The following is a 22,220-nucleotide window of genomic DNA, read 5'->3' as shown; positions in this document are numbered from 1 at the left end:
ATTTCTTGAGAAAATTGATTTTTTTCAAAAACCATGATTTGATTGCTAAATACCTCTCGCATCCTGTATCTTGGTACATGCAATCAATTTGTAATTATTTATGTTATAAATATGTTCAATTTTTCTTTTTTGACAATTAACCAAACTTGAAAGATTATCTCAAATTAGTTTTACCCAATTACTTTCGAACTGAAATTTAACTTATCAGTTTATTAACAAGTTAAAGTAACTTGATCAAAACATATGGCAGAAAATTAGTACGGTCGGCTTTCAAACCTTAAGGATCAAGGTCAGACACGGTGTGAGTTTTTATCTCTGCACGATCTCTTTTTGAAGTTTATCAACGCAACAAATATTTTTAATGGAAATTATAGCAGCAGTATAATCTCATCACATTTTGATTATTTAGAATAATTGCCCATAACTTTGCTAGACTCTCTGTGATTGGGATCGATCAATATATTTTTTTGGGTTGTATTGCGCATCAAATTTAAATGACCTCAAAGACGAAGAAAATTTTAATTAAAATTGCCGCCAACTTTCATACTATCTATGGCTACTACTCCTAATAAAGTCTATCTAAAAGGGTTTGTGACTTTTTTTTATTTACTTACGGATTTTTATGATTGAGTTCTTGTTATAGATAAAAATTAATAAAAACTCGCCATCTAACCCAAAACAAAAACACATGTTAATAGGTTGTAACTAGCATAGATTAATACAAACCATCATCATAATCCTATTTATTATAATTGTTATAATCAATTATCGTAATTATGATCACAATAACGTCATATTTATATTTATCATTGTTTCAATATTCTTGTTGCCCTTAACAAAATATATTTCAACTTCATTTCTACTATGAATTTACAATAGGTGGATTGCATTAATAAGTTATCTAAATTATGCCAATTGACTTTTGTGTCAAAATATCACTTGCCAACATAAATTAAAATGCCTGCTTATAAAAAATATCAATTTTTGGATAAGTATTCTTAGTTTTTTTTAAAATATTATATTTAAAATATAAAATAGATTTAAAGATATATATTTATCATTTTATCTTTAAATATGTTTTTTAGGGGTATTAGCTTTAAAGATGTTTTAATTTAATTTTTTTTTGTTTTGTTTTTTTCTTATTTGTAACTTTTTTTTAGAAAAGAAGTATTTTAAATTCTGAATCAAAGTACCTACTAACAAGATAAAAAAAAAAATCTTTACTAAAACCTTAATACAGCAAGTATTAGAAGATATAGTATCAAATTATAGAGTCCCTAACATTGAATTTATACTAAATTCATTTTAAAAACCTGTCAAGTTATAGTTAAGCCATTAAAAGCAAAAAAATAGAAAAAGAAAAAACACAAAAAATATGTTTTTCAATATTAGAAAATGATTACTTGAATATAGGTGTAGCGCAGATGTACAAAAAAAAAAAAGAAATTTTTCTAAATTGGATTAAGTTAAAGGTTGTTGAGGTGATAATAAATTTGTAAATATTCAATAAATTTTTTTTAGTGCTTTATGATTACAGTGTAGCAGTACTCTAACTTCTGCATATTACAGAGGCTAACTTGTTGTTTTTGCTTTTTTTTTTTTTTTAAAAAAAAAAAATCTAGCATATATGTAAAGCAAAACAATTGACTAATAATTTTAATAATTTATAATAATACTTGTCAATACTTTATGATAATTTGTCCTAATCAAACAATTAAAAAACAGATTTTTTAAACTCAGCTTTACAGTAGACTTGGAAAAGATAATTCAATATCTTTCATAAACCTCCTTTAGTAGATAAAAATCTGTGTAATGAATAGGTTATTGATGCTAAGTAAAAAATGGTCTGCTACTAATACTTTTTAAATATAAAAATTTAGTGAGTGGAAAAATGGTTAAATAATGTGGAACTCTGACAACAAACAAATAAAACAGTTTAAACCACTTCATTAAATAGAAACTATTTACTGAAGTGGTTTAAACTGATTGCATAAAGGCTGTATGTAACATACTGAGATTTTATAGAAATAATGGAATTTAGAATTACTGCTCAGCCTATGCTCCATTATGTGAAGGTATTACACTAATTAATGTTAAATCAGAATCTTTATTAGATAGAAGACTAATTTTACAGTTTTTTAGTGCAAGACATTTCACAAGTTTGTCAGTAACCTGTTTCTGAGTTATTTTAACCCCTGAAATTTATTGTGTCATCTTTAAATTATTTTTATCAACAGAAAGAGAATTGAATCTGTTGTTGACTGGCTGATTGGTCATAATGGAGAAAAATCAAAGGAAAAAGTAACTGTAAGTTTTTTTATTTTTAGTTTAAAAACAAAAGTGCAAAAGTTTGCTTAAAAGAATTTAAAAGTAATTTTTGCTTTTTACATTGGAAGAATGCTTAAGTAGAATTTTTGTACTTTAGTTTCTAATGTTTTTGTATAAGTTCTTATAGAGATGCAATATTTCTATATTTCTATTGCTAAATGCATATATATATATATATATATATATATATATATATATATATATATATATATATATATATATATATATATATATATATATGTATATGCATTATATTGCCTTGCTGCATTTCATATGATTTAAGAATTCTGATGCTGCATTATGTCCATAATTTAAAATGGATATTGGAATTTAATGACATGTTAAAAAAGAGCTTAAATATTTTGTTTTCGGTTTTAATGTAAAATATAATTTAAGTAATGAGGTTCAAGTCATCAATTAAGTGAACATTAAGCCTGGTAATATTTTACCAGGCTTATTTAAATTAAAATTGATTAAATTAAACTTAATTAAATTAAAAAAGGAATAATGTTAACTTATTAATGTTTGTTGTAAATTGTTAATTACACTGGTTAACAGAGTTTTAACTTCTTTTTGTCACATGAAGACAAGTGTTAAGTTTTGAATGTACTCGGGCCATCAAACAATAATAGATCTATGAAAAAAAAAATTGACACATCAGGTTTCCATGTGTCATTAAAACTTATTTTTGTAAAAAGTACAAAAATCAATGACACTTAGAGAAATTATTACTTAATATGTAATAAATATTTATGACTTTTGTGAATATTTGGCTTCTGGTAGGTTCCTTCTAAATCTCCAACAATAATCTGCTAGCAATCCTGGACTCCATTTCTCTTGATAGTGCTTCTTCATTAAAGAAAAGACGCTATCAAGAGCATAGGCGTAGAATTTTAGTTTCCCCGGATGGGGCATAAACTATTTTGTAGGAGTTGAAAATCTATAATAAGAAATAAAAAGTTGTATCAATGGGCATAAAAATGTAATTAATTTTCTCAAGTAAAATGTGTTCATGCGTATGGAGGCACGCGTTATAAATTCATCGATCAAATGATCAAGATCAAGAGTGTAGGCAATATCGCGATGGCAATTTAAAATAGCGAGATGATTCAATCGCTCATGAGACATTGTAGAACGCAAATAAGTCTTTAGCCTACGAAGACAAGAAAAAGAGCGCTCGCACGTACATGAGGTGACAGGCAAACATAGTAAAATTTTTACCAACTTCCCAAACTCGGGAATCAGTGGAATTAATTGAAAAAGAACACCATCATGGTCTACAAGCTCATTCAAAACTGATTCAAAATCAATTAGTTGAATATTCTTGAATTTTGCATGATCCAAAAATATGGCGCGAAGGAGTTGTAGCACAATCCAGAGATGCATAACACAATCCATAGAAAAGCTGGCGGTAGTGGTCCTCTGGAGTCATATCAAAGTATGGAACTCCACTTCCAATGGTATATCTTTCTTTTCAAAAGTTAAGATGCATGCCTAAAATGATTTTCAATAAATGTTTAACATTATAAATTGCTTAGAATAGTTATGTTAAAAAAAAAAAAAACACTATGAAATAAGACAATATTTACCTAGGAGTGCTGTATTAGTATCCTCGATTATTGTGAAGATTATGCGCAAAATTTGCGATTTAAAAATTTGTGTCAAACTTACAAAAAGATTTCAGATAACCCGCTGCTTCTGACTTATTTTTGGCTGAATTATCAGAATGATTTTCAAAATCCTCTAACCAGTTAATAATGGCAGATTAGTTACTCTTAATAGATACAATGGACGGTTTTCTAAGGATCCATTGAGTGGGGCAAAATGGCCGCAGTGATGTTCTGCTTTCTACATCCTCTACATTTTGAATTTTATTGAAACATGCCAATTGTTTTGCAGATCTACGGGCAAATGCGAGGAATGATTGCACTAAATTCATAACATTCCTGATCTGTGTTTGATTTTCAACAGAATCTTGTGCTACCAAGTTGAGATTAAGAGCGCGGCAGTGCACGTAAATTGCCCGCTCTTCTTTCCCCCTCAAAACGTCCATCAAACAGGTTAACAAAGTTACGCTCTTGATGTTCCCGGTTTGGTAAAATCCCATAAAAAGCTCCTCAATTTCAAATTTTTCATTAACATGCTGAATGCAGATCGAAACTTGTTCTTTTGTGGACATATCCGTTGTTTCATCAGCTATCAAACTATGGAATTGTGATTCCCTTATACTTTCGCATAGCTTATGAAGCATTGCATGAGCAAAATCTTGCAGGATTTCGTTTTCAATTTCAGGCGAGAGCCACTTTTGCTTTTCAGGACGATTAAACCATTTCTTCAGTTCAAGAGAATTGTCTGCTCGTAGTTTGAGTAGCATGCAAAAGTTTGAATTATTTTCAACCTTTCCACGAATGGCAAGGCCTTGCGTTCCCTAACACATTTAGTTATCCAGTAAATAAATTCTTAAACAAAATTGAGGAATTATCAAATAAAGAAGTGTTGTAAATATTTTTGATTTTACGATTATCCATCATTTCTTTTTGGTGATAATTAAGCTGTTGGATAACGATCGATTCCAGTGTTGCTGAGGTGATCATACTAACAGACGCCCTATGGAGTGCAGATCGCTCGTGAGAACCAAAAATTTGTAATGCTTTCTTCCAATTAGAAAATCTGTCTAAAATAAAAGCTTCATACGAATTTTTTTCTCTTGAACTACAAGGTAAAGGCATTTTCACTTGGGTAGCTTTGATGCAGGTAGAACAAAAAACTTTTTCTTTCTCGCGGTCATGTAAAACCCATTTATATTTTTCATTCCAGCTTTGTTTAAATTTTCTTCCCTTGTTTGATGACTGTCTTGTAAAAGACGGGGACTTTTGAAAAGTATTTACTAATCTTCTTCATTCTACAACATTGTACAACTTATTACTTAAAAGGCAATGTACTGTTAAACAATTAAAAAATTTCTTCAAAAACTTACTTTTTTTTAATTCAAATGATTTTTAATTCAAAACTTTTAAATAATTAATACAAATAATCCTGCCAAAGTTATCAAAGAAAAAAAACAAACTAAGCGAATGTTTAACTCACACAAGTTTTTAGTTTAAGTAGTTCTGTTAATTTGCTTTTTGTTGCGTTTTTACAGATCTCAAACTCCCTTGAGACTCATCAGAAGCATGGAATTTCTGAAAATCAAAAAATAATATCACCTTTTGAAAGCTTAAACTTTTGAAAATCACCATAGGTATTTGCGGAAATATTACAATGTTTTTAAATTGTTATATTTGTTAATCTTTAAGTATAATATGGTTTTTACTTTTTAAATATTTTTGAAAGCTTGGTGAATTTTTCCGGGTGGGGCAAAGTCCCAGCAGCAAATTTCCGGATGGGGCTCGAGCCCCAGCGTGTTCTATGCCTATGATCAAGAGTTAAGGATTGCTAGTAGATTATTGTTGGAGATTTAGAAGGAACCTTAGAATGTCCTGATGGAACCTCTTGCTTTATTCATCACTTACAGTGACCAAATTTTCTGGAAAGAAATTTTAAATTCCTTTCCAGAAAATATTTCTAAAGAGTCTAGCATATATATTTTTAAGGTCCTATTACACCCCAAGCTTTATATGACATTACAAGTTCATATGTTAAGTCTTTGCAATTTTCCGCTTTATGGTTTCCTAGAAAATATTGGACAACATTCACAAAACATTTCCAGGTGAGTTTTTCTTAATCATTAAGTTTTTCTTCAAAGCTTTTATACTTTATCAGTTCCCATATTTGTGAATCTACAAATATTCCCACTTAAATTTTTATCTTGCTGAGTTTTAGTAATTCTCTCTCAGATATAAAAATCCACCGTCATCTTTAGGCATAGCTTTTACAAACATTTTTATTAGACCAAGCTTTATGCGTAATGGTATGTCATCAGGGTTCACTAAAGGATCGTTTTTAACATTTTTATGGTTGAAGTAAGTGATTTACGGTTGGGCCAGTCTTTCTTTATGTAGTGACCTTTTCTGTCTACTATTTCATTCGCAAATGAAACAACAAAATTTTTTATAACCACCCAAAAGTGCAATGACTCTAAAAATGTTCATTGTAAGTTTTTCAAGAATAAATCTCATACTTTTGTAAGTGTCTTTCATATTAGAACCATGTGCAACCAGCACTGAAGAGAAGTTTGTTTCCATTATTCAGCAATGCTGTTTTCAAACTAGTTTTGTGGAGTCTGCCTTTTGTTTGAGTCAAACAAAAAAAAAACAATCACTTACATGATCCTTTGGTTCTGTCTAGGTTTTTGTTTAGCCCAATAAAAAAACTGGATGTAACTGAAAAAACTAGTTTTAATGAGGGTAAAACAACATAAACAAAAATCATCACAAAGTTATTTGATGATTTTTTCTGCAAATTTTTTTTTGTTTTTGTTTAATGATATCAATTGCAGGTCATGTGACTGAATAAGAGGTAAAAAATCATGTGACTGAGTAAGAGGTAAAAAGCCTTTATGTATTTGATCAGTTAGTGTAAACTCACAAATGTAAGGTGCTGATTTTTTGCTACAACTGCAAATAGCTTGCAGAATTAAGGCATTTTTAGCAAACTTCTCATATTTTGCATATTTAAAATTTTATCTGCATTTCCTCTATATTTAGAAATATAGTAGACATCCCAGAAATTTTGTTAATGACCATACTTAATGCAAGTTTCCTCTGTCCTCAATAATACAGAAACGTTTAGAAATAAAACTGTTGTACAACTTTCTAGAGTAGGTTCTTACTCTTTTTCTTGAGTTTCAAAATGGTTTGGCACCTTTTGTGTTTGAAAAAATGAAGATCAGATGAGTTCAAACGTTTGCAGCAATTTTGTGAGAAAATCTTTTTTTTTGGATGTTTTTAAGTGAGAGGCCTAGGTTAATTTTGAAACCATCAACAAATTTACCACTACCAGATTTGTGTTTGATTTTTTTTTAAGAAAAACATTGAATAAAACAACTAATGGTGGAGGGATGTATTTGCAGCTCTTTTATTTTTGAATTGTAACTTTTGTTAGGACTTTCCAAATATTTGTGCATAATATTTTCTCTAACATCCTCTTCTTTTGTCATTTTTAATTGTTAATTAAAAAAGCTAAATACTGGCCTTTTTATTAAAATAAAGCATTAAGAAGCTAACATGCATTTAAGCTAATTTTGGATACAGCAGCCAATCCCAAATGATATTTTTGGTTCTTCTTCAATAGTCAAGTATTAAAAGAATTTTTATTTAATTTAGAAAAATTTTCTCATTAATTGTTAATTGATAATTAAAACTTAATAGTTTAACTCTTAATGCTGGATTAAAACTGAATTCAAAATTTATAAGCACTTTTTTATGCAATATTGTAACCAAATCTCTAATTTTATTTTTAAGATCGGGCATTTAGTTTTAATACTGATCTCATAGGTTGAATGTATGCATCTAAATCTGTGTAATCCATATACAGGTTTAGATGCATAGATTAAATCTAACAATTTAAGTTTAAATGTTGCAAGACTTTACAGTATATTTTCTTAAATGCTATAGAATGCTTAAATTTTTTTAATTTAGGAAGATAGAGATAAAAATTCAATTGGCATACTTAATCTTGAAAAGTATGTTTTGATTTAATATTTACAGGTGTCTTACTGTGTATTTATATTATCTAAAAAAAACTCAATTGCATGCTCATAATATATATATATATATATATATATATATATATATATATATATATATATATATATATATATATATATATATATATATATATATATATATATATATATATATATATGTATATATATAGTATAGCATGCAATTGAGTTAATTCTTAATGTTGTTTGTTTAAGTCAACAAGAAAGTCGGGAAATAGAAAACATCAATTTAGTATCTCCTACCGATGAAAAGAACACCATGCAACAACAATTTTTAAATGTTGACAAAAACTCCAGTAGTACTTTATCATTAGATAATGACTGTCTGGTTGTCAGTGTAAATAAGGAACATGTGACAAAAACTGTTGGGGGTCAGTATGTATGTGGTGTGTCTTTTGTTTTACTTTTCTGTGTGTTTTTTATGTGGCATAATTTTATTTTGTTATTTTAGACATTGTTGCAAAAAATATTGGTGGCTTTTTAGGCAGATAAAACCTTACACAAGTCCTTATAATAGGTCTTATCTGGTGTAATACTTACTTTTAGTCACTGTGATTTAATTATTCTTACGATTTTGTTATTAGAAAAAATTCCTGAATTCATATTTTGTACCACATGTGATAAAAAGTTGAATACAAAGAAGCACAAAATAAGCAAACACCCCTTGCTGGCTGTTGTTGTCTGCAAGGTAACTTGTTCAATAAATTGTTTTACTTAAGTAATGTAAGAAATGCTTTTCCACTAAGATTAATTTATACAAACTGAACCTTTATAGAAGTTCTTTTTATAATAAAATTTGAAAATGATTATAAAAACCATTGATTTTTCAAAGGATTTACTAAGATTATTTAATAATTTCAGCCATAAATATTGTCTGAAAATGATTAAGTATAGTATGCAAAGTTTAGTAACCTATTCTTTAAAATCAGTAAAATTATTCAGAAACTGGCATTTTGTAACATTTCATGGTTTTCAATTTTCGGAATACTTTTTGTTTGGATTGGTTGAAAATTTCTTCCTGTGATTTACCAAGGAATTGTGAAGAGATTGTTTCAAGTTCTCTTCTGGGACAACTTTTGGAACAGTTTAATTCCTCTCTATCTTTGCAGCATCATTCACCACACCCAGTGGGAGATGAAAAAAATTACTCTGGAAAATTCCGTAAAGACATTTAGTGGGAGCAGTTTTGACTACTTCCTGATCTCAAAACTGTAAAAACTGAAATCATCAAACATCAGCGTTACCACAGTGCTGTAAAAGAGCATAAAAATGCATAAGTCTGAGATCCTTTACACATATTTGCATAAAATGTGAAATATTTACTGCAGTCTGGGGTAAGTTTGTGGGAAAAAAAAGTTGATGCTGAAACAGTAAATTTACGTAATTACTGCAGTAAGGATTTGTAAAAATGTGTAATATGCAAATTTACTGCTATTATCATTATTTAACTTTTTTTTATCATTATTTACTGCTTTTATCACTATTTACCACTTTTCTTGCTGATTACTGAAGTATTAAACAAGAATTAGTTTGTTATTTACATTTCTATTACTAAATTTCACATTTTAAGTTTTAAACAAAAAACTTATTGATACAAATAATAATTAGATAATTCATCATCTGACTAATGAAAGATTTGCAACCTAAAATGGTCTGTACTTCTTTTTTTCATTCCCCTTTCCTTGAGTTTGGTTTTCACTTTGAGCCCCTTCATTCATTTCTTGTTGAGCTGAAGTCCCTTGACTCTCTTGAGTGTCTAGTGCAGCTGTTGTTGTTCTTTAGGTTAATGACCAGTTTGAGTTTCTGGTATTTGAGAAGCTTTTTCAGGTGCACCTCTTTTTTTAGTTTTATTTTGATTTTGTGTATGGAAGCTAGGCTTCAAGATCTGACTCTTAAACACGTTTGATGGTTAAAACAAATTTCTTTATGTTTGTGTTTGACAGATTTGTGTTAACTTGCACTTGTACAAGATCCTGGGTGCTCAAGATTAGCTCATCTCCAAAGAGTCTTTTTGCTCTTGATAAACCTAAATTATCATTACAGCAAATGAGTGTCTCCAGTTTACTAAATTCAAAGTAATGCTGTTTAAAGTTTTTAAACTCAATAAAACTTTCCATTTCCTTGAAGCAACCACACTTGTAACAAACAATAGCAAAAGTAGTAGAGAAGCTGAAAAAGGCGTCAAAAAGTGTATATATCGTTGGGTGACAGGAAAAACTCATTAAGTAACAAACAAAAACAATCAAGTAATTAGCATTTTAATAGTTTTTTTTTACTTAAAATTTCATTTTTGGAAAAACATGTTTCAATTTATATAGTTATTATGCTTTATAATCTATATTCTGTAACTATAAACCAGTTTTATAAAAATATTGTTTTATTTAGGAATTATTAATTAAAAAGTACTTAATAAGTTTTTCCAGGGATAAAAATAATAATGGGACTTAGTGAAACAATGTATACTGTATAGAAGTAAATGTTTTAAAACTTAAATTAGGCAAGTTGACAAAAAAAGGTAAATTCTTGGTAGCTTCTTGTAAATTCTTGGTAGCTTCAAACTTGGTAAATTCTTGGTAGCTTCAAACTAACTTTTGATACTGACACTTACAGACAAGAATGTTGCCAGGTAAAACTAATTAAGTCTCGATTTGAATTTTACCTGCTGATTTCAACAAACATTTTGACTTAAGTGATTTTTGCTTCTTGGAATTCTGTAAAGTAATGCACATATGGACATGATAACTTTCTCTTGAGAAAGTTGATGATATTTTATTGTACTTAGTGTAAAAAAACATATTTCCTATTTTTTGTACTTAGTGAGTTTTTCCTGTCACCTGTTAATATATTGAAAAGAAACAAATAATTTAGGTGGTTTTAAAAAATGTTTGCATAGTGGATAACTGTGACCTATTATAGTTTGTATTGTGAAAAATTTCAAGGAAGGTTCCTAAATATAGCAAATACCTAAACCATAAAAAAAGTTACAAAAAAATAGCTTCATCAATCATCAAAACAATCTGGAATACAAAAAGTCAATAGCAACTTGTTTAGCAAATATGTTTCACTAATTAAAAGATACTTAAATTACCTTTTTGATAGATATGAAATCAAAAAGAGGTGGAAGAGTGACATCTGCTCCATTTTTCTTCTTTCCCATGGTGAGTTGGCAAGTATCACAAATGACAAGAGACACTTTGTTGTCTGTGAAATCAAGACCAGATGAAAGTATACTCCCCATGTCAGCAATCATAGGTTTTGGGAGAACCCTGAAAAGAGTTACAAAAGCTCGTCAGATAATGTATGTAAAAATTATGTTAAGAAATCTAATGAAGAGAGACATGTTTTATAAAAAGAAAAAAGTGCAATAAAAAAAGAAGAAATTTACCTTGTACTTTCTCATGCAGAGAAAACAGGCTGTTTCTCTGCAGTCATCATGAAGTTTGGTTTGATTTGGCATTTTTTTGGTTCAATTTAGTTTTAGAAACTGAAGAAACTATTCTTTATATTAAGATGATTCTGAAATGTAGATTTTTGGAGCAGACAGGTTAAAATTTTAGCAACAGCATGGATATAACATTGATAATTGCTTTTTCTTGGATTTATTAAAAATTCTATAGTTTCAAAATTAAAACCTTTTTAGCAATCTTGGTTAACTTACAGTCGAGTTGTAAAAGTTACAAAAAATATTCAATTAATGATTGCAAAATATTTTACACCATATCTTGAATGTTTATAATGAAAAAGCAATATAAAATATAAATAATACTTCATTCCTAGATTTAGTGAAATTGACATTACATGAAGTTTTAGATAATAATCAGTTAAATTATTTGTTACTCTAAACAGATACATTTATTTAAATTGGGAATATTATGAAAATTATTGGTAAATGCTGCTGAAAAACTACTGGTTAATGCTCTTGTAAAAATAAAAAAAACTATGAATCCTGTTTTTTACTATTTATAGTTTCCTATTTTTTAAGTAGTAAAAAACTTAACAATTTCTTCCGTAAATGGTAATGGATGATTTCAGTCTTTTCTATTTTGAGATCAAGAAGTGTCTAGATTGCTCCTTCCAAAAGGTATTTATGTACCTTTCTGGAGTAGTTTTTTTCTCATTTGATATATCACAATAGCCAATCCACTAACATATCCAGGCAAAAGCATCTTAAAAAGTTGGGTTAACCTTTTATTTTAGAAGTTGTAACTAAATATCTAATTCTGAAAACACTAGAATTTGTTAAATTTAATTAACTTTTAAAAATAGCAAAAAATTAGTCAATAATAGTAGTTACTAGCTTCTCTATAGCAAATAGATTTTGTGTTTTACAATAACAATGTGTTGTGTGTACTAGCTAATGCAATAAACTATGTATATGTGATAGCTTGTATTTTTATGATATATTGTGTAAATTGTTAGTTTAAATGTAAAATATTTGGGTAATTATAAGTTGATTTTTTATGGAAAATATTATTGATAATTCAAAATCATACAACCTCTATAGTCCGCTGTACAAAAAGTACAAAATGCTGTTGAACAAATCCTAAAGATTGGCCTGCTTCAGAGTAAATTAAAGGACCCTAATTTCTACTATCCCAGAGATTAGTTACTTCATAGTAGTGTGAAATTTGGAACGTAGATACCATCATGATCAGGCTAATGAAAAAATAAGGTGATAATTTAGGCTGCACAAACACTATTAAGATATCCCTGTTCTTTTCATCTATTATTTTATAATACCTATATTAGTATATCCGATGCAAGGATCAAACATCTCAAAGTATTGGTCATAGTTCTCTTATAGCCTTAATATTAATTTTTAAATGATCCAAAATAAAGAAAATTCACCAGACAAAAAATTGTCATACAAAACTGATTTGTTATGCACTATATTGTTCAGCATTTTTTGGGTTTTTTTTTTTAAAAACATGTTTATGTATATGTTTCATATTTTAACTTCTTTAGTATATCTACTTTCAAGGATGCTTTCTTGTCTTAGGAAATACAAATAATAGCTCTTTATTCCTATTAATATTTTTAATCCACTTTTTCTTGCAAAAAATCTTTTTAGTAAATAAAAGGATTCTGATTAAAACAAGATTTATCATTATTTTCAAAAATTATCATTATTTTCCTGAAGCTAAAAAGAAGAGCTTCTAAGCAAATTGTCTTTTCTATATGGGTATAACATAGCCATATAAATATAAACAAAAGAAATTGGTATCATTTAAGGCTGATAACAACTGTTTTCATCTGAATGTTTTTCTTTAATTTTCTATTCTTTTTAACAGAATTGCTTAAAGTTTTTGAATTCCACAAAATTTACATGTGATGAGATGGGTATTGAAGAGCAATGTACTTGGTGTGGAGATGGTGGTAATTTAGTTTGTTGTGATTACTGTGAAAAGGCATATTGTAAGTATTGCATAAAAAGAAATTTAGGCAAAGATTTTCTTAAAGCCATTATTAATACTAGTGAAAATGTGAAGTGGAAATGTCTTATGTGTGATAATATGCAGATAGATACATTTGTTAGAGACTGTTCTTTGGTCATGAACTTTATTGCAAATATGCAGAACAAACAAGATAATGCCATAACAAATGAAAGTTTGTCTGGGACCAATAGTTTTGAATATCAGAATAGCTTAAGTGTGCCAGCGGTTGAGAAAAAATGTCTTACAGAAAACAGTCTTTCAAAACAAAAAGAGTTCAACAGCAATTTAAAAGATGATCAACAAACAGATACTCAGAATGAGATAGACTTAACTCATTGCAGCACTAAAAAGATAGATTCAAAAATTGAAGTTCAGCAAAAAAATAAAAGTTCACCTCAAAACAGTGTATTCATTAGAGACAATGAAATTGGCCCAAGTTTAGAAGAAAAGTTCGATAGATTTCATAGCATGAAAAAAAAAAAGCAAACAATAATTGTGCTCTCAAGTGATGAAGATCTAGATGATTCTGAGGATTCCGAAATTGTAGTCCTTGATAAAAGTGGAAATCGTAAAACAATCAGTAGATCTATGCTTAATGTTGTTAAAGCACTAGTAAAAAAATCTTTACAACAAAAAGAAAGTCACCTTGAACAGAAAGAATGTTTAGACTCTATAAGCTATAAAAAAAAATATAAGCCAAAAAAATCTTTAGATAGTTTTTTACGTTTGAAATTAGATGGAAAAAAAAAGGCAGACTTCACAGAAAAAGTTGTTGAATCAGAAAATCAAAATTTATCTGATCATGAAGAAATTAATTGTGGAAAAATGGAAGTAGATGAAAATGATACTTTACATTATGATGATTTAAATTTAAAAAATCAATCAAAGACATATTTTGCAAAGAGTAATGTTTCGAAAAATGTTGAAAACTCTTTTTGTGAAAAGAGTATTAAGCAAGTTGAAAAGGTCGTAGTTGATGATCAACAACCTGGACCTTCTGGTGTTAGACCTCGTAATAAACTGCAAAAAATGAAAGAATCGGCCTTAAAACACTCTACAAATCTAAAAGTAAATAATTTTGCTGGAAAAAGCAAGAGATTGTTAAACAATTCACATAAGATTTCTTTAAATTATTTATCTGACACTGAGCTAGACAAAACAATAGCTTCTGATGATAAACCTAATGATAGTAAGAACTGTAATGATGATGATTATATGACAAAACATGAGAAGAGTTCTTCTGTGACATTTAAAAAAAGAAAAATTCTTGGTCAAGACAACTTTTCACTAGTTAAGTTAGATGATCAAACGACAGCCTCAGTTGATTTTTCAAAAGTCAGTCCTAATAATGAAGATTGCCACTCCTTTAATCCAAAGTTTTCTAATCAAACTGATATTAAATCTGAGCATTTAAAATTATTAGAGGCCAAAGTTGTAATTGAAAAACTGCCCTGTTCACCTATTCAATTTAATCACTTAAATAATTTTGTTGAACCTTCTGATACTAAAGAGTTGCACAATACAACAAACCATCCAAAAGAAACCAATGAATTAAAATCTACATGGAATAAAAATCTTCTGTCAGATCAATCTGAATGTTTAAAAGCAGAACAGCCTTTAAGGAAACTAAGGCTAAGAAAAGTGAAAAGTACTAGTTTAGCAAAAACAGGCAATGGTTCTGAGATTGACCAGTCAGCAAATGGCTTTCAACTTGAAAAAAGAACGAAGAAAGTTTTGAAAACTAACGAAAGTAAACTAATTTATGATAGCATAAGTGATAAATCCTATGAATCTTGTTTTGAAGATCATATATCAAATGAAGAAGGAGTTTTATCAAGTAAAGAAGGCTCTTCTTCGAGTGAAGACAACAAGTTGAATAAGAGCACCTTATCAAAATATAAACGTAAAATTGTTAGCAGTGATTCTGATAATAAGAACTTTACTTACAAAAGATCTTTAAAAAAATATAGAAAAGTGTGTATGGGAATTTCCGATGAAGAATCAAACTGCTCTCAACAAAAGAGTTCCACAACCTCCTCAGAAGATGAAAATTTTAATAAATCTAAAAAATCAAAAGAAAAATTATTAAAAAGACAGAAACCAGAAAGTTCTCCAAAAGATGTTAGTTCAAGTGATACTGATTCTGAAGTAAAAACTTCAAGTAAAGGGCGCAAAAAAATTCGTAAAATTTTGAAAGATAATGAGTTGAATAAGGAAACAATTCATGCAAGAGAAGTTGAAGAAGAGCGCAAAAGAAGACTTCTTGAACGCATTGATGCAGAGAAAAAAAGTTTTGAACATATTATAAATGCGGAAGATGGTGAATTTGTTCTTGAAAGAAACTCAGATCAACAAGCTTTGGTTTCTGTAAATAATAACATAAGTAAACATTTAAAACCTCATCAGCGTAAAGGAGTTCAATTTATGTATGATTGCTGCATTGAGTCTGTCAAGAATTTTAAAGATGGAGATAAAGGCGGTGGTTGTTTGCTTGCTCATTGCATGGGTCTAGGAAAAACATTGCAGGTATTACTTTTCTTGTATCATTTCTCATAAATCTCAAAACCAAAAACATTCTTATACTAAGCTTTAGTTGGTGTTTCTAGGTAGTCGCTTTTATTCATACAATGGTAAACAACAAAAATATTGAGATGAGAACATTTATTGTAATTGCACCTCTCAATACTGTGCTTAATTGGGAACAGGAGTTTCAAAAATGGCTAAGTGATGATGAACAGATTAATGTAAGTATTTTTATTTTCTCCCAATTCAGATATATTTTAATGCTTACAGTATTTTTAAAACAGACAAACAAAGTTTCAAAATACTTGTTTAGCTTGGTAAAAGCTTGGTAAAAGCAATTTATATTTGATTTATAACTTTTTTAGATATACGTGTTGTCATATGCAAAAGATAACAAGGAAAGAGTTTCCATGATGCGTGACTGGTACAAAAATGGTGGTGTTTTAATCATGGGTTATGAAATGTATCGTAATCTTGCTAATGGTACTCATATCAGATCTAAAAAAAATCGCGATGAAGTAAAAAAGTATCTTGTAGATCCAGGTAATAAGATAATTTCTGATACAAGCAGTTAACTAAAATTACATTTTTAATGTGTTGTGTACATAGTGTTGTATGCATTTATACATAGTTGTGCTGTATTTGATTTTTATTTTGACTCAAGTAGTATTTTATTCATTAAATTTCTTTGATAGAGAAGGTTAAAATTTATTTTATATTGGATTTTGGATTTCTACAACTTCTTTTATCTTATGTTATTTTGTCTTATTTTTAATATTTTCATAGAGGTTTATGTGTTTTTTATAGATTTAGTTTCCTTTTAAAAATCTGATTGTTTCCAACTTGTTCTAGGACCACAAATGGTAATTTGTGATGAAGGACATGTATTAAGAAATGTAACTTCAGCTATTTCAAAGGCATTGAACTCTATTGCAACAAAGCACAGAATTGTATTGACTGGTACTCCTTTACAAAATAATTTGCCTGAGTGTATGTATTTTTTAACATTACTTCACTAGAATTTAATTTTTAAAATCTAGAAAAAAATTTAATAAACCATTTCATCAATAAAAGTCTGCACATAAAATTGAGGCTTAAGTTGTATTGTTAATGTAAACAAAAAACTTTTTCATTCAGAAGCCTGAGCTTTCTGTTATTTTAAAAGAAGAATGTCACTACCTTCAAATTAAAAGGAAATTTTATTTAAGATATCCTAGGAAACTAACAAAAAAACTTTACTAAAGTGTTGTAAACCTACGTAATGTAGTAAATCTACATAAATAATATTCTATGGTAAAGTTATTTTTTTAGGTCCAGAATTAGTTGTTTTGCAAAAAGATGATATAGATGACCCAACTGTCAAAGTGGATATAGAAAAAGTACAATCGTACACTAATAATCATTTGAAAAGCTGGCTCCTTTACCGTGACAATACTCTCAAAGGTGTAATAACTTTAAAAGACAGTCAAGTTTTAGAGTTGGAATATTTTTACCATGGAACAAGTTCTATTGTAAGTGATTCAACTCTTGAAAAAAATGTCTAGCATTCATTAAAAATGTGAGCTATAAAATATGAATTAAAAAAGTATATGGAACAAGTGTCTAGAGGAAACATGTTCACATACATTTTCAATTTAGAGAGTTGCTGAAAAAAATGGGTGAATAAAAAAAAAAAACTATTACAGATATTAAAGCTACAGATTAAAACCTTGACCACCACTATGTGAATTTTAGTTAACATCACCACATATGAGGAAAAAAAACCTTACATAAAGAAATAAAAGATGCTTCCTGAAGCACAATATCTAGAGCTGAACCAAACAAACAGTTATTATGACCAAAAAAAGGAGCTTCACAATAATCTTTTAGAAAAGTAATGTTAAAATGCACATGTTAACTGTAAATCAATTGGATTTTTAAAAAAAAATAGAAAAAAAAACTACATCTTTGTGTATTAAAAATCCCAAAAGTGCTCAAATGGTGCTAAGTACAATATGCTAAATAACATAATTGCATATAAACTTTCTTACAGTAAATGTTATAGCATTAAAGTATGATGAAAGTTTATAGTCATCAAGCTATGATATATGTTGATAATATATGTTGAAGTTTCTTGTTATTCATAATTAAGTTAATAAATAAGCTTGTAATGGTAGTATTTGCTTTCTTTCCCCTACATAGTAATTGTCTGACACCTTTTACTAAAGAGTATTTGGTACCTCTAGGAGCTGCTAAAAAGCTGTTTGGTTTAAAATGAGAAGTGTAGAGATATGTTGAGCCAGTAACATTAAAACATCCTAAAGCATTTTTCTGCTTTATCAAATTGTACCATAGAGATACTTCACTTATCTTTTGGAAAGTGAAAATAAATAATATCAGAAGGTTTTCTTACTCAACATTCAACATTATAACTTCCATAGAAGCAATTATATTTGGCACATTATTTCCCAGAAGATTTTATTTTACAGTTCTGATTAGATGCCATTTGTTTTTTTTTTTTTACATAACAGTACAGCTTCAACCTCATTTTGAGTTTTGTATGTTTATTTATGAAGTTTTTTGTATTATTAACATTAATTTTTTTTCAGTTTCATGTAAGAAAACTTTTGAATTTAATTGTAATTAACACGTTTACCAATCCCTTTTTGGAAATGTAAAAAAATCAAGAATACATTAACAGTTTGACTTTAGATCACTGCATGGTTGATTTTGTGAAACCTAAACTACTGGGAACAAAAAAAGAGTTTTTAAATCGTTTTGTTAATCCTATTAAAAATGGTCAGTGTTCAAACTCTACACCATATGATGTTAAAATCATGAAGCAAAGGTGTCATGTTCTTTATCAAATGCTTTCTGGGTGTGTACAGGTAAGAAATCTCTTTAAATATATTGTCTATCTTTGTTTTTAAGTTAGGATCTTCATATCTTTTTATAGAAAACATATAGGAAACCAACAGTCCTTTCTATCTTACATAATTATGATTTTGATGCTGCAAATGAAATTTTTGTATACTTTGCTATTACATTGTAAAGAAAGCTGGGTTTTTAAAAAGAAAAAGAATTGCCTTGATTTATGTATTTTTTGTTATCTTAGAGACAAGATTACTCTGTGCTGACACCTTTTTTACCTCCCAAACATGAGTATACAATTTTTGTACGCCTACATGAAAAACAGATTAAAATGTACAAGTATTATTTGGAAAACTTTGTTAACTCTGATGGTCAGTCCAAGATTAAAGGTTAGTTTTGCAAAAACTAAACATTTTAAACTTAATATTTCAGTTAACTTTAATTCTAAAGTGTAATCATGAAATTGATTTAAATTATATGTTCTAGGTGTGTCACTTTTCTCTGACTTCCAGTGTCTTTCAAAGATTTGGACTCATCCTTGGGCTTTACATATTGAGCGTGAGCGCCAGAGATTACGAGATATTAATAAAGAAGATGAGAGCATTGATGAGTTTTTAGATGACTCTGATAATTCAGCAGAAGAATCAGAAACTAGTTTAGTTGAAGAAAAAAAAGAAAAACCTTGGTCTGTTGATACCAGTAGTGATGAGGATGTAAAAATTAAAAAAAGAAATAAGAAACGAATAACTGCAATTAATGAGAGTAGTTGTAGTTCTGATAACAGCTCTAATGAAGAAGTTATACCCACCCAAGGTACATATTCACGCAGAACTCGAAATACTGTCTCTTTGAAAACCTTTTCAAATAAAGAAATTGAAGTAAAATCTTTTGACAAATCTATTGAAAAACAAACATCACAATCTGGAACTTCTGACAAATCTGAGAATTGTGTTCAAATTGAAGATGAATCAGGCTTTGAGAAAGATTGGTATGATGAATTTCTTGCACCTGAAGACCAACACAATATTGAGTTAAGTGGAAAACTAGTTCTTCTGTGTGAAATTCTTGCAGATGCAGAGGTAGTGGGTGATAAAGTTTTAGTATTTAGTCAGAGTCTATGTACATTAAATTTGATTGAGTCAGCACTTTCTGCTTCCCAAAAAGATGATTCTAATTGTCTTAAGTGGTGTCAAGGAGTTAACTATTTTAGAATGGATGGCTCAACTCCTGTTCAAAAAAGAAAACGCTGGGCAGAAATATTTAATGACCCTGAAAATTACCAGTATGAAATAACTCTTATCTTGTTATTGATTTTACTTTGAAATCTATCCTAAAAATACAACCATGGCCTTGTCCTAATAAACTATGATCATGGCTCATTTTGATTTCTGTTAGAAGTTTACCTAATGCTTTTTTCTCTTAGATGTCGTTTATTTCTAATTTCGACACGTGCTGGTTCTCTTGGAATAAATATGGTTGGTGCAAATCGTGTAATAATATTTGATTGCTCTTGGAATCCATCACATGATGTTCAATCAGTATTTCGAGTATATCGTTTTGGTCAGGAAAAACCTGTTTATGTCTACAGATTTATTGCTCAGGTTTTTATATTTTTATGAACTTATTTTGTTTGATTGTAATCATTTAAAATAATATTTATACTTGTTTCATGATTTAATAATCAGATTTTTATCAGAAAATACATAAGTTTTATTGCAAATCCTTTTAAGGGAACAATGGAAGAAAAGATTTATGGAAGACAGATTACAAAGCTAGCTACAGCTGGAAGAGTTGTTGATGAACAGCAAATTGAAAGACACTTTTCTGAAGAAGAAATACGTGAATTATATTTATTTGCTCCAGAACAAATAAAAGGTGACGATGAGACCCCTCAACTTCCTAAGGTAATCACCTTAATAAAATAATCTTAATAAAATAATCAAATGCAAATCACCTTAATAAAATAATCAAATGCTCGTACATATTCATTTCTTTCAAGGTAAAATTTAGCTAAGTTTTTGTATACTATGAATTTAACGAAAACATTCATTAAATTAGAGTTTGTATCCAAAGTTTTTATCAAGCATAACTATCACACCATATAGGTATGGTGTGATAGTTATGCTCAATAAAAACTTTCATTGTTTTGTAGGATCCTTTATTAGCGGAAGTGGTTCAACGTCAATACCCTAAATATATTGTCAGGTATCATGAGCACGATGTTTTGTTGGAGAATATTGAATCAGAAGAACTTAATGAAGAAGAGAGGAAACAAGCTTGGAAAGAATATGAAAAAGAAAAAGAATCTGCTGTTAATTACTTAAGTACGTTTTATTCAAAATCTAATCAAAATTTATTTAATTAAAAAATTAACAGATTAAATATGAACGCAAAAAAGTACCCAAATCTTTTTTAACTCATCTTTTTTTAAAAGTGGTCAACTTTTAGGCACGAAATTTGTTATTAAACTAGATTTTTTTTATATAGTTTTTTCGTTACATTTGATAAGCACTCAGATCTTACATTTTCTTAACTATCTTTTGATTGGTGCTTTTATAGAGTGGAATATCTGATATATTTAGAAAATTTTAATTTTTTCATGATCATAATGCTTCAAGAGAAGATTTTGATTCGATACTTAAGTTTTTCATAACAAGTAATTTTTTATTACAGCTCACCGTCAACATACTGTAACTTATGCCACAGAGAATCCGGTATCTCACTTCCAAAATCTTTTATTTCAACAACAACGCCAGGTACAAAACAGAATGCAGTTTAACGAAACATTTAACAATTCTCCACAAAACAGAATCTATAGTAAAATCCCACCAGGTATTTCTCCTTCAGCGTATTCCCATCTACAATATCGTTCACGCATGTATCAATATTCAAGAGATAGTCAAATGGCAAGTTTAGGCTATATACACAGCCGTTTTCCGTTTAACCCGCAATCTTTCAATTTAGGAACTGAAAATCGTTCCTTAATTCCCACATCAAATGGTAGGTATATGCAAGTTCACACTCCAAATTTTCACAGAGATATTTCAATTAACAATCCGTTTTCTCGCGAACATCGTATGATGCATCCCTCAGTTACAATAAATACTAATAATTCATCAGCAAGTGGGCCATTTCCAAGTAGAGCGATATTTTTCCCTCGCCCGTAGCAAAAAGAAACAAGTTAATTTTGACAAATCTAATATACATATATAGATGAGACGTGTTTGCTGACTAATATAAATAAAAAGTTCAAATTTGTTTGTTGTATATTGTAACATACATCAGAGTATTATTTATAATATTGAGCTCTAGATTCCTCTAAAATTTACGATATTTTTTTAATTTATTTTTTAATAGTTAAATTGTTTGTGCATTTGTGTCTAATTGTAAAGTACTTACTCTGTCCTAAGAGAAAGGGG

The 22,220-nt window shown here is 28.8% G+C and overlaps 1 protein-coding gene and 1 long non-coding RNA gene across 6 annotated transcripts; both read left to right on the top strand.

Annotated features, from left to right (window-relative positions):
- The first annotated feature begins 265 nt into the window (after positions 1 to 265).
- On the top strand, positions 266 to 22,174 carry LOC145193224 (uncharacterized). 5 transcript variants are annotated; one of them, XM_090079663.1, is made up of 17 exons: positions 266 to 299; positions 410 to 587; positions 2,238 to 2,307; positions 7,908 to 7,951; positions 8,189 to 8,364; positions 8,578 to 8,681; positions 13,285 to 15,954; positions 16,035 to 16,172; positions 16,317 to 16,494; positions 16,804 to 16,941; positions 18,643 to 18,818; positions 19,046 to 19,190; positions 19,288 to 20,083; positions 20,225 to 20,402; positions 20,532 to 20,705; positions 20,954 to 21,125; positions 21,475 to 22,174. In XM_090079663.1, exons 2-17 carry the CDS (start codon positions 553 to 555, stop codon positions 21,966 to 21,968), a joined length of 5,688 nt encoding a protein of 1,895 aa, XP_089935789.1. In that variant the 5' UTR covers positions 266 to 299; positions 410 to 552; the 3' UTR covers positions 21,969 to 22,174. The 5 variants fall into 5 exon arrangements, 3 of the variants coding, with proteins under 3 accessions (XP_089935789.1, XP_089935788.1, XP_089935787.1); XM_090079662.1 differs by having other exon boundaries at positions 269 to 301; positions 8,189 to 8,379; XM_090079661.1 differs by lacking the exon at positions 266 to 299 and having other exon boundaries at positions 312 to 587; positions 8,189 to 8,379.
- On the top strand, positions 9,776 to 10,181 carry LOC149891666 (uncharacterized). Its single transcript, XR_016450076.1, has 2 exons — positions 9,776 to 9,820; positions 9,937 to 10,181. It is a non-coding gene; the product is annotated as an uncharacterized LOC149891666 (long non-coding RNA).
- Positions 22,175 to 22,220: the final 46 nt, after the last annotated feature.

This window comes from Hydra viridissima, unplaced genomic scaffold (genome assembly GCF_058129835.1).
Source record: "Hydra viridissima isolate aposymbiotic clone 2 unplaced genomic scaffold, HvirCarnegie_v1 scaffold_2, whole genome shotgun sequence".
NCBI lineage: Eukaryota > Metazoa > Cnidaria > Hydrozoa > Anthoathecata > Hydridae > Hydra > Hydra viridissima.
This window is presented reverse-complemented; position numbering and strand designations above follow the sequence as displayed.

Excerpts from the sequence above, each read along its gene's own strand:
- LOC145193224 (XM_090079662.1), top strand. The coding sequence starts at position 553 with ATGGCTACTACTCCTAATAAAGTCTATCTAAAAGG. Across the intron at positions 7,952-8,188 it reads GGCATACTTAATCTTGAAAA|TCAACAAGAAAGTCGGGAAA; the intron begins GTATGTTTTGAT and ends TGTTTGTTTAAG. Across the intron at positions 20,403-20,531 it reads TCTACAGATTTATTGCTCAG|GGAACAATGGAAGAAAAGAT; the intron begins GTTTTTATATTT and ends AATCCTTTTAAG.